Genomic DNA, 13,180 nt, shown 5'->3' on the forward strand with positions numbered 1-13,180 from the left:
TATCTGTGGGTTTACTAATTGCTCTGAGTTGCACTGGTGCTGCAGCTGCCGGCAGCAGGCTGGTACCCAGAGAGATTCAGTGCCGAGTCTCTCCTGCTGGTGCCCAGGGTCTTTCTAAAGCATTGAGTGGGCGAGGCCTCACCTCCCTTCGCTGGGCCCTAGGGCTGCTTCTGCTATTCCCTGACTATTAACCTTATTTGCAGCTTCTTGACAGTTACTTTGAAGCCTACCAGCATGTGTTGGACCCTGAGGAGAGGTTTGCTTTAGCACAAGTGATCACTGACATCATGCACAGGTGCCCAAGGTTTGATCTCAGCCACCCTTATTTCATTAAAGCCTACCAAGATGAATGCGCCTGCCTGAGGCTTCACCTGCAGCTAGTGAGGGGCATCCTCAACCAGCACGTGAGTACAGTTGGGTTTTAAAATATTGCATGCGAGAAGAGGATGGGAAACATGGTCAGAACTAAAAATAGTGGGGTTTTTTTTCATCGTGGGTCCGGAATCTGGGTTTTCTAGGGCGGCATGTACAGCATGTTTATTTGTAAGCTCATTTGCTTTGTTAAATTCCAAGCATAACTACAGTCTTCAAAGGAGGTTTCTGACCCTAATCACATTTAATGGTCCACAAGTTGTTTTCATTAGATTATAGAGTGAAAGAAAGAGTAAACACACCCCTTTACAAGGCATTGATGTATAAAATTATGTATTTTTTAAAAATGTTGCGACTATTTTTAGGACACTAAAGAGAACAATCACCATATATATCCTCTGGGGAAAAGCTAGTGGCAGGAAGTAAGTAGGGGATAAAGATTGTTGCAGTACATTTACCTTAGGCCTGGTTAGAATTTTTTCTTTGTAGTCGATTATTTGACAAAAAGTTTTCTTATGCCCCTTAAGATGGCCTGAAGTTGGTTACCTTTGTTTATCTCAGCTGACCCTTGGATCAGACTGAGAGACCAGCATGTTCCTGTAAGACTGGATCCTCGAAATTATGTCTTGGTGAAAATGAGTCAAATAATTAAGAGATACAAAGCATTGATGTTTTCCTCATGCCAAGGCTCGTAACTCACATCCATGGGAAAGTTTAACTTTTCTAATTTTAACTTTTATGCTACATTTCTAGATAGAGTGTCAGCGGGAGTACGTCCAGAGGCTTTGGCGAGAAGGCCATCCAGATGGTAGCAATAACTTTGGACTTCCCTTTAACATAATTTGCAAACAACTTATTTCCATCAACAATAGCTGGTAGGCTGGTGTTGTCTTTACATATGTGACATTTAATCTTCTAGATAAGTTAAGAGTATGATGCTAAGTCTAAATACTTTTCTATAAAGCACTTTTCAAGTCTTTGGGTAGATGAGAGAATATAATAGTCACAGAAGAGGGATTCCCTTACACCTTCAATATCTGTTTGCTTTGTAAGTAATGAAGAATAGGGGGCTTGAATTTAAATTTATGCCACGGGGCACAGAAACTTCGCTCCCTTAAGAAGTCCCTAAAAAAAGTAGTTGCTCTTGAAATGCCATCAGAGGTTTAAATCAGAGGTTTCACACAAGCAGACATATATGAAACTTGGATGTGCTTAAAAGTTTCTCAAAAAGGAAATTATTTTTTATAGCAAGTACTACCAAAAAGGTTTTTGCAGACTCACCATGTGACCCCCTACCCTTAAAGGAGTAAATTAAGTTTATTGAGACCAGAGAGAGGACATACTTTAAGTCACCCCCTTGATATGTAGTATGCCTCCCCAATCCCTTCCAGCCTTTGAGGACAGAGGGAACTGGGAAGTAGGCGACAAGGCCCAAGTTGATCTATGTGGCTCAAGAACACGATATCTCTATTGCCTTCAAATGGGTGGAGAAATTGTCCAGCTCCTTTCAACATCCAACAAATATTTGTTGAGCACCCACAAGTACTAGGCAGTGTGCTAGGAAGTGAAGCCATAGATGTGAACAACAGAGGCATGGCCCTATGCTCCTGTGAAGTATAAAGGTCAATAGTACAGGCAGACTTTTGGTGGGAAATTGCTGCAGTAGGTCATGGTATCATCTTGGAGACCAGCAGGGTGTCATAAGATTTCATAACTGAGATTCTAACCTTGTCTCCTGAGAAAGAGCCTTGGGAGTCCCAAGCACAAGACTACATTTTCTCCACAGACCTTTCTCAGGACTGATATCTTCACTGTAATAAGCTTGAGACACCAGCCGTGTATGTGCAACTTGCTATATGGCAAAAGTCTACTGTTTAGGAAATGGTTTTAGGCAGAACATGCTAGCAAGGCCTCTATGGATACTAAGACCTGTCGGAATTGCTCAAAAGCAAATAGAATTTGCTTGATAAGTTTCCTTTCCTGCCTTAGGATTGTATTTTTTAAGATCTAGGACTAAGAGTAATCCATTTGCATAAAGTTAAGGAATATTTAAGTTCTTTAGTTCTATGTATGTATAGAAAGGCCCTTGACTTGTGCTGTGTCCTCTATGTCCAAAGGAAAACCCAGAGAAAGCATTTTATCATTTCTGGCCTTTCATTTATAAAATATAACATCTTTAGGGCAAACATGAATGATTTCATCAGTTGTGTACAGAATTTAAAAATTGGTTTTGTCCATTACTATTTTAGGGAAAAAAGGAATAAAGACTCAGGTGATATGTCCCAAAGGAAGATTAAAGTAACTTAGCTCCCCACTTCTGGGGCTGCCCCCCAGATCCCTGAGACTGGTAATCAGAAGACAATGAAGGGCACAGACAAAAAAAAAAGTGAAAAATAGAAACTAACCATGGAATTATTCATTTAATATTTAGTCACTTTTGAGTTACTTTGTTTTAAAATATTTGACTAAATATTGATTACAATATTGAATGTTGACAAATTTGCCGTATACAGTTTAAGAATCTTATTCTTACTGGGCTTTTAGAATAAACTCATATGTCTTCCAATTTTAAAAGGGTTCACAATAAAGCAAAGAGCATGTTGTATACTCTGATGGGTTCCCTGGACAGCCTCTGAGGCCCCTTCGACTTCCCAGTTTTGTTTTGTTTATAATGCCCTAGTTTAAAGGAGCTGTTTTATTGGTCTTTAAAAATATAAAATTTAAGTATCTTTGGAAGCAAGTTCTTTATTGTGTAAAATTGTCATCAGTTGTTCCTCTTTTTAAGCCCAGCTTTGAAAAACATTTATCTACTGGAGTTCCACCCTTCCCTGGGCCTGGCATCGCTCATCCCCAGAGCTCTCGAGCATCTTCTCCAGGAGGCCCGCCACAACTGCAGGCCCACATCAGCCAGTGGCCTTGCCTTGCTGGAAAGACGTGTGCTGTGTCTGGCCCTGGATGTGTGGCTCACCCCAACCAGGCCCGAGTCCTGGTACAGCGCACAGCTCCAGAAAGATGTAGGTTTTCTGAAGGGAGGAGGGGGATCCTTGGCAAAGAGAAGGTTTCCTCCCAGATGTTACTACTTAGCATTGTTTTTCTGTTTGGCTCTATTCCTCCCCTACTTGGCCAGAGACAGATCATAGTCCTAGGCCTTGCCAACACTTTTATGTAACTTTTTTTTCATTTTTGGTCAAAGTTTCTAGTTTATCAGAATGCCACTTTAATGAAAATTAAAAGGGAAATGTACATAGGTATGTAGGAAGTGTTTTCTGGTTTATTATTTATATTTTAACAATATGCATTTTTCATTAAAAATTATATTTTTCTTTCCACTAAGACTCTTTCTAAAATTTACTCTTTTTGTCCTGAGCTGAGATCTAGTGAGGAGAGAGAGGACTGAGTGAGGAGTCAAGTTCAGGCCTGCCATTAACTCTCTATGTGACCCAGAGCAAGTCTCTGAGCCTCTCTGAGCCTCACTTTCCTATTTCGTGACATTTTGTTTGTGTATTAGAAAGAGAATGGCAGTGGGTGATCCTGATGATCTCTAAAACCCCTCCAACTCTAATGATCTGTGTTTTCAACTATGGCCTGACAATTTACAAGGTGTTTGTAGTTGGATTTTAATTATTTGCTTTTTCTGTTAAGGCCATCACAATTGAGCCTGGGGTTTCAATTCAGCCTTACTTTGTGTGGGTACTTGCTGTATGACAAAGTAACTCTCAAAGGCCTCCACCGCCAAAAATATATGTCTGGCTCAGCCTCCTATCCCCTCTTTCCCAAACTAAAATTTTATTGTATTTAACTTAATTTTAAGTTGATAAAAATAATATAATACAGAATTTTATCAAAAGAGGAAAGCAAAAAAAAAAAACCCTAAATATAATCGCTCAAGTGCATTTATAATTATTTTTCTGTGTTTAAATATTTTTCATGTGCATGTTGTACATAATTATATCTCCTGTTTTTCTCACTTAACATTATATTATATCTTTTTCTATATTGCTAACTAGTCTTTATACTCACTTTTATGACCACATAATTCCCTTAAGTGATGAATCATCTAACTATTTCCCTCTTGATGGACATTCAAGTAGTTTCCAAAATTTCACTTTTATTAAAAATGCTATCAGGTACATCTCTCTGCTTATAGATTTCTCCATATTTTGAATCAATTTCTTTTGATAAATTCTTTGAAGTGAACTTACTGAACCAAAATTTAAGTCTTTGGATACCTTTTGGCAGATGCTTTCTAGAAGAGTTGTGCCAAATTATAATGCCACCAATAAAGTATAAGGGTACCAGTTCTGCTACACTGTACAGTACCAGCTGTAAGCATATAAAATCTGTGCTAATATATACTTATGTATAAAAGGTGGCATTACACTGTTAATTTTTCATTTCCTTGCTATTTGTTGAGATTATTCTTCCAAATGTCTTGTCACTAGCTGTTTTATTATTATTATTTTTTTTTGTACATTTTCTGTTCTTTCCCTCTGTTTATTTATCTCTTGGAATCTCAATGTCATTCCTATCCACTCACATGAGCTTTTTAAAAATAAAATCTTAACCCTTTTGTCCATGATATTTTCTGCAAGTATTTCCCACAGTTTGTCTTTTATTTTTAACAGAAACTTATTTTCATATAGTAAGATCTGTTGATCTTTTCCTTTGTGATTTCTTCCTAAATCACGGAAAGCAATTCTCTTCCTAAATCCAGAAAGCAAATCTTCCCCTAGATGTTTCATATTTGTCTTATATTATTCTAATTTCTTAAGATTTTCATGTTATTTAAAAAATATTTAACTCCTTTCCTATTCCACCTGGAGTGTGTGTGTCTGTGTGTATGTGTTATGAGGTACGGTTCAGAATTTTTCCCCAAATTACCAGTCATGTATCCTATTATCATTTATTGAGGATTCTTTTCACATTGTATTACTATGGTACCCGATTTTTAAATGTATTTTAAATTCTCTTATAAATCATAGTGAATACCTGAGATAGCTGTCACATAGTTTCCATAATTATTATTTTTAAAATGTGTTCAAATTTAGACCTAGAAATTATAAATATTCAGATTCAACTTTATATTAGGTCAGAAAGGGAGGCAGCTATTACCCTCAAAAGACATGTAAGTGTTTAATAAATTTCTTTATCGCTTCGGAAGACTTCAGGAATCTAGAAATTGCACCTTGAATAGACATGGCCTTTGTTAGATAAGTGGACAGATAAGAGAGCTTATGAACATTTAGGGAGACAAATCATGAAAAGCAGATTACGGGGTTCTTGCTGGGAGTGGCATATTAGAGGGTAGCACACAGCAGAGGAACCGACCTTAGCAGGAGTGCATTAAAGAACAACGTGGTGATTACAGAAATTGCCCTGAGCTGGCTTTGAGTGGAGGAATACTGTAAAGGCAGTTTAGTCTACTGTAAAACTACTGAACTTGGAATTAGGAAGCCTAAATTTACTTTTGGTACTGCTGTGTTTCAGATCCCTTACTGATAAAATGGTATCTGTGATGCCTGCTTCGCGGGGATCGTGTAAAAATAAAAATGAGTAAATATTTGTGAAAATACTTTGAAATTTTGAAACTGCAGTAGAGTGGTGCATAAGAAATTATTATTATTATTGACCACTAAAATACTTGAAAAATATCAGGGACTTCTATTTCTATTTAGGTTGTCTTTGCCATTTCTATTCTTTATTTTGGTTTAAAATGTTTATAATAATGATAACAACAAATACTATGTATCAGGCATTTTTCCATCTGATAACTCACTTAACCCCTCAACAACCCTATCAGGTAATTATTATCTTTTAACACGTGTTATATACTGTTATTCTCCTTATCTATACTTTACAGATGAAGAAGCTAAGAGACAGCAAAATGGAATAAATTGCCCCAAATCTCACAGTTTATAAGTGGCAGAGCCAGGAATCGAGCCCAGAGTCTGTGCCACTGATAGTAGTTTTCTTAATATGGAAAATTTCTTTTTTTTTTTTTATATTCTAAAGAGTACTTTGTTTTCTTTCAGCTTTTTTCAGCTAAAGTAATGGGAGATCCCTTTCTCGTGGAGGAGATAGGCCTTCTTGCATTCAAGTCTGCAGCAGCTGAAAAACAGAACCAAGGCCAAGATTCTCACATGCTGCTCCTGGATACGTTTGCCAAACTACTAGAACTTGTGACCCTCCGCCACCGGCTGATAGAAATGAGTCTGGAGAGTGTACACTTAGCTCGGTAATAGGGGGACTGAGTATCTAGATGGGGTCTCCCTGCCAACCAGCCTTCCCCCACTTTGTGTCCCCAGAGTAGTCAGAATCCAGTTTGAGGACCCCCTAAATGACTGAAATGATCACCTGCCTTCCTTACTCCTTCTCTCATCTAGACCTCCCCATGTGCCTCTCTGACCACTCAGCTAGGCTGGATCCTGGCACTTGGCCTTCCTCTTCATTCAGCACATTGCCTTGTAATAAGATGCTTAATATTGGTTTATTAGTTTTCCTGCTAGTGGAAGCTCCCTGAATGCAAAAGCCTTGTCCACTTGGTTTTCCATGGTATTCCATCACCTGGGGTAAGGCCTGAGCCCCAGCACTCAGTGAATATTGATTGGATTTTCTCTTGAATATAACGAAGTTGAACAGCAGAGCAGAAGCAGTAGAGGGCCTAGAGAAAGCAGAAGCTGAGTTAGTAACAGCATCCAGGCCTGACGGAGGTATGAGAGATTCAGTAGGTAGAGGGAGAGAAAGATGAATGAGTTAAGTTTTAGGTTTTAGGTTTTAGGTATGTGAGATGATAGTAAGACATCCAAGCAGATATGTCCCACAAGCAGGAAAAATATGGAACTAGAGGGTCTGTTGTAAACATGTATGAGTTCTGTTGTGTTCTGATCTCCTATAGATGAAAGGGTCCAATAATCTACCACCAATCATTTTTGAGGGCCTGTTGTGGCCTAGACCTGTACTGGGCACTTTATGTGTATTAGTTCATTTAATTCTCAGAATATTCTTATGAGGTAGCTTACAAACATTTACCAGTAAGAAAGTAGAGACTCAGAAAAGCTAAGTAATTCACCTAAGGTTACATAACTAGAAAGTGTATTCAAAGAATATACAAATTTAAACCATGAATCAAGATATTTATTAAATTCTATGGTACTACCTTCCCATAATTTCTGATCCTTGCTCTCAAGGAACTCAAAATGTAAATTTACCCCTAATACAGTTTAATATGCTACTTTAGTAGCATATTAACAAAATATCATGAGAGCAAAGAAAATGGAGTATTTCCTTCTTTTTAAGTGGATCAGGGAAGCTTCATAGAAGAGAAACTGTTATAAGATGAATTGAGTGCCCCACTCCCAAATTTATATGTTCAAGTTCTAATCCCCAGGACCTCAATGTGATCTTATGTGGAGATAGAGTCTTTGCAAAAGTAATCAGGTTAAAATGAAGTTAACGTGGGTGGGTCTTAATCCAGTATAACTGGTGTCCTTATTAGAAGAAGAAATTTGGACACAGACACACACACAGAGGGAAGACACAAGGAGAAGATCGCCAACTATAAGCCAAGGAGGGAGGCCTGGAACAGATCCTTCCCTCATAACCTGCAAAAGCAACCAACCCTGCTGACACCCTGACCTCAGAATTCCATCCTCCAGAACTGCGAGACAAATTTCTGTGGTGGAAGCCATCTAGTTTATGGTACTTTGTTACAGCAGCCCTAGCAAACTAATATCAGTGCCGTTTGGACTCAGCCTTAATATGCCAACTTCTCAAGATGGAGAAATGTGTTAGAAGGGGGAGGAGAGAGGAGGGGAAGCCATTCTAGACATGCAAGGCTGAAATGCCAGAGGGACATCTGAATGTAGCCTCACTGGCACATATGGAAATGTGGAGAGGAGCTCAGAGTTGAGGCAGGACAGAAATGGGGTTGCAGATTCTCACACTGCAGGGTGATAAGTAGGGCATGGGGTTAGAAGACAGAGTCCTCGAGGAGGGGATGGAGAGGATGAGAAGAAGGCCAGGTATGGAATCCCAGAAACATGAGAAGTTGAAAATAAAGAGGATGAGAAGCCAATGAAGACTGAGAGTGGTCGTGAGGCAGGAACGTGGAGACGCTGGACCCAGGGGAACAAAGATGATCCTTGAGGCGGGGACAGAGGCTAGCCGTGAAGGTCTCTGAGAGAAGATTGTGAGCCTGGCATTGAGAGCGATATTGGTGACCAGATGAGGGCTCTGAGGGCAGAAGCCAGCTTGCAGGAAGTGAGAGTTGGGCAAGTGCCCGAGCATATCTCCTCCTACTTTACTACTTTGTTTAACCGTCATAGCATGGAGCAGACACAAGACTTTTGTGACTCATTCACTTCCTACCCTACTTGGCTTTCTCTTGTTTTGCCTTTTGCTTTTGTGCTTACGTACATGTTTTGTTTTTCTTACCACTTAATTTTCTTTTAGTGGAAAATAATAGAAAATGCTGTTGACTCTTCCCTCCCTCCTCCCTTTTAGTCTCTATAAGGAAATGGCCCAGGAGATGGGTTTTGAAGAGTTCCATTTGTATCTGAGGCCTGTTCAGTTTGAATTTGCATCACACAAAGACAAGGTGGACCATCTACCTCCTATCTTTATCACCTCTTTGCTGGAAGACAGTGATTGCATAGACAGGTGAGCCTTAAGAGGGTCAAAATAAAAATAATGTAATGGTAGAATGAATGACCAGTGAAAAATAATTTCTGCTACCAGTGGACACGTAAGTGCAATTGTATTTCTAAATTCTCTTCCTTATATTCTACCTGCCATAATGCCATTTCTTTTTTATTTTTTCTTTCTTTCTTTCTTTCTTTCTCTCTTTCTTTCTTTCTTTCTTTCTCTCTTTCTTTCTTTCTTTCTTTCTCTCTTTCTTTCTTTCTTTCTTTCTCTCTTTCTTTCTTTCTTTCTTTCTCTCTTTCTTTCTTTCTTTCTTTCTCTCTTTCTTTCTTTCTTTCTTTCTCTCTTTCTTTCTTTCTTTCTTTCTCTCTTTCTTTCTTTCTTTCTTTCTCTCTTTCTTTCTTTCTTTCTTTCTCTCTTTCTTTCTTTCTTTCTTTCTCTCTTTCTTTCTTTCTTTCTTTCTCTCTTTCTTTCTTTCTTTCTTTCTTTTTCTCTCTCTCTCTCTCTCTCTCTTTCTTAATAAGGGGAAAAAACAAGCTCTCAATCAGGGGTAATAATTGGGCTTAAAAACACCAAGTAACTGAAAAATGGAAGAATCAGATCATAGAGTTCAAATGAGATGAAATCACAGACTTAGGCAGCTGCTCAGGTTAACTGTGTTGCTTCTGAGTAGAAAGGGGTGTTGGTCTCATGGGGCCAAAAACCATGGATTAGAAGTCCAGGTCCCTTCTCTCACTTTCCCTGGGACCAGGAAGAAGTCAGTCAAGTTTGTTGAGCACTATTTCCTCGAAACTCTAACACAATATACAAATTTAACATGCATGGCAACACTTAGGTTTTTTTTGTTGGTCAATAACAGAAGCTGACTCAAACCAGTGAGACCTTTTTTTTTATGTCCCATAAGTAGAGCTCATTGCCAGAAAGAAAACACTCTTACCAGTAACAGATCATGAATCTATTCAGACAAGAAAAGGAATCTTCGCCCCACCCGCCACAGAGTCAGCCTTTGGTGTGTGCTAAGAAGAAACTCCTGTCTCTCTCTCTACTTTCCTTCTCTCCTAGTCTGCCCTTCTCAAGGGTCTTAGCTCTATCCTTGGAGATTCCTGGTACTGACCCCACTCACCCCAAGGAAAGCAAAGATGACTCCAAGAAGGGAAAGCCACTTTTGTTTTTCTAATGTGAATCCCTGCTCAAAATAAAACTTGGATGTGTTTATACGTTAAAGGATTCCTCTTCCCAGAGAGAGAGCATGGGTTGAAATGAAGGAGGTTAAAATGACAAAACAGTATCCCAGAATTCCTCAACCTTTGGCACTACTGAAATTTGGGTCTGGGTGGCTCTGTCTTTTAGTGGGCTGTGTGCATCAGGGGTTGTTTAGCAGCACCCCTGACCACTACCTACCAGATGCCAGTAGCACCCCTTCTTCCCATTTGTGACAATCAAAAATGTCTCTGGACATTGCCAAACATCCCCTGGGGGCAAAATCTCCCCTGCTCTACCCTGTCACACTAACTAAACCCAAAAAGAATTTCTAGTAAGATAGAGAGATCTCTCACAGAAGCTGAAGGCAGGAGGTGTAATTGGGCCTTAAGCAAGGCTAAGTCTCCAACTTGGAGCCAAGCTCCAATCTGTCTCTTCAAGGGCCTCCTGATGGAGCTGGTATTCTACACTGCTGTGAAATAGAGCATATTTTTGTTCAGCTAGAATCAACCAAATAGCACATACTTCCCAGGTCCTCTGTGGCCTGGCCAAGTGGTGATTGGTCCTCCCAATGATAATCTAGAGAGCCTGCAAGATCTGAATTACCAGGGGAAGGTTTATGCATCCAAGGAACATGTGTCTTGAGTTTGCATTTATTTTATGTATGTTAATTTCTTAATTTGGAGTTCCTCTTTAACAACATATATATCAAATATGAACATAGCGACTTACATTTTTAAAAGCACATGTATGCATATTATTCCACTTAATATTTGTCATAACCCTATATGAGATAGGTGATATCTCCATTTACAGATTAAAAAATAAAACAAAGTTAATAGATATTAAAATACTCAATGACGTTTCATAGTTGTGGACAAAAGACTATGTCCCAAGGCAGAAACATGGCTACAAAGAACATTTAGATGATTGTTAGGGTAGGGTGAGAAAGTGAGAACTGAACAACTTTTAGGTTGTGGACAAAAGGGTCTAAGTCAGTGAGGGGCCTGAGTAGATGAGGTTTTGGGGGAGAAAGAAACTTTCTTCTCCCCTTCTAGATTCTTTCAGCTGGTCTAATAATCAAAGAAACATAATAGAGATTATCAAGAGACAAATAACCAAATTTAATTATGTCCATACATACGGGAACTCTATATGCATAAGTGATTCAGAGACAGAAAGGAAAAATGTGATAATAATAACCTTCTGAGCTAAGGATGAGGTAAGGCACCTGGGGCTTTAGAGGGGAAGAAGGTCATTCACAGGATGATAAGAACAGATGTTCAGTATTTAGAAGTTTGCCCTTCTCTAGAGATAGGTCATAAAAAGTTATTTCTGGTGATAACTCCTATTATGGTCAAGGCCCTTAATTTAAATTCTTTAAGGGAGAGGTAAAAGTTTCACATGAGCCCACAGGGTCTCAGTTTCCTTCGGCTTAAAATAATTCACATGCCAAAGTGTCACATCTTCATGAGGCCTGTCCTGAACCCCTTCAAGATCAAGAAGGCAAGAGGAAAAATGGGAGAAAACAGTAGAATGGTGATCAAGAGAAAATAATTTTAAATACTTCAGGGTGGGTGGTAAACACAATGAAACTAGAGGAGATCAAGTCCAATAAGGATTGAAAAGACCCCAGGGCCGTGCGAATGGAAATACCAAGTCTTGTATGATGTCTGCACTTGCTACTACTACTGATGTCCCAGAACTGATCACATGACATTCTGTCTCAGAAGGGCATCTCCTGGCAAATGGCATGACACATCGAAACAATGTCATGTTTCTTCTTGCAGATATTCTCCTACTACTCTTGTCTTAGCCATCTCTGAGGTGGATGATAACCAAGTTGGCAAATTTAGTTTTTACACGAAGGAAGCCATCCTTAAGGTAAATTATTTTATTAATTTTTTAAAAAGGAAACTGAAGTAAAATTGAGCAATTTGCTCATGTATTTCTTTAAAAAGTCATAATACTGAATTCATGTAAAGTTGGCTGCCACATATAAGAAAAGCTTCCAACTTGATGATGATGATAGCCTTGCCTTATTTGATGTGCACATTGGCCCAGTTTGAACTATAGAGAATGCAACACCCTTGCAATAACTTCTATTAGGTATTAAAAAGAAGCATTTGTCATGAACTATCTTTGTTTCAAGCTTTTTAGATATACACTTGTTACTGGAGCTTTTATCTGATCCTTTTAAACCCGGTGCTGTTTTTTCTCTGCCACTCAGATTTCTTTGCTTCCATGTATGTATGTGTGGGTTTGTATTTGTGGCGTGTATATTTTAAACATTAATCTTGGCAGTGTTACAAGAGTCTGGCACTGAGCACATGTTTGCTAGTTTATCAGAGTCTGCTCATCTTTTTTTGACATTTGGGGAAACCTGATAGTGTCCAGCTACAGAGCAAATGGAGCCTGGGGGCTTCCTTCACAAGATAAAATGCTGCCTAGAGAGAGAAAGATTCAGTCTTGTGGCTGAGAAACAAGAATCTCAGCTCATTCTGCATTTTGATTCATATATATATGTATGTATAAATGTAATAAAATATATATATGCTGAATGAGTGGTGATCTCAACCCTCAACTTTACCTCTTTTTTTTTATGAGATAAATTCCTAATACTTTTCATATTTTCTTTCTGTAGCTCTTGTTCCATTCAGGAGTGGAAAATATGCAAGTGACCCTTGCATGTCAAGCTGCTCAGAAAAACGCTTTGATGGTGGCTGTCCAGCAGGCGTCTTTCTATCACACTCCCCGAGGGGGCTGTCCTGCTGATGTCAAGGTCAGCCTGTAAGATAGAGAAACCTGAAGCATGCTACCACTACCACCAGCTAAAGCCAGGCTGCCCCTTCCTTCGCTGCTTCCCTCCCTTCCTCCTTCCCTTGACTGCTCCCACTCCTTCCTCCCTTCTTCTCTTTCTCCCTTTCCCTTTCTTTCCTATATTTTTATCTTCTTTTCTTCTCTCTTT

The 13,180-nt window shown here is 39.1% G+C and overlaps 1 protein-coding gene across 1 annotated transcript in view; it reads left to right on the plus strand.

Annotated features, from left to right (window-relative positions):
* The window catches only part of LOC112474292, a 67,743-nt gene that overhangs the window by 45,695 nt on the left and 8,868 nt on the right, over positions 1-13,180 (plus strand). The window contains exons 16-22 of the mRNA XM_025042386.1: positions 204-404; positions 1,126-1,247; positions 3,158-3,386; positions 6,405-6,607; positions 8,875-9,030; positions 12,003-12,096; positions 12,857-12,994. Of these exons, the coding sequence (XP_024898154.1) occupies positions 204-404; positions 1,126-1,247; positions 3,158-3,386; positions 6,405-6,607; positions 8,875-9,030; positions 12,003-12,096; positions 12,857-12,994 (1,143 nt within the window). The remainder of the gene's footprint in view (positions 1-203; positions 405-1,125; positions 1,248-3,157; positions 3,387-6,404; positions 6,608-8,874; positions 9,031-12,002; positions 12,097-12,856; positions 12,995-13,180) is intronic.

The sequence above is a fragment of the Pteropus alecto genome, unplaced genomic scaffold (genome assembly GCF_000325575.1).
Source record: "Pteropus alecto unplaced genomic scaffold, ASM32557v1 scaffold79, whole genome shotgun sequence".
Taxonomy (NCBI): Eukaryota; Metazoa; Chordata; class Mammalia; order Chiroptera; family Pteropodidae; genus Pteropus; species Pteropus alecto.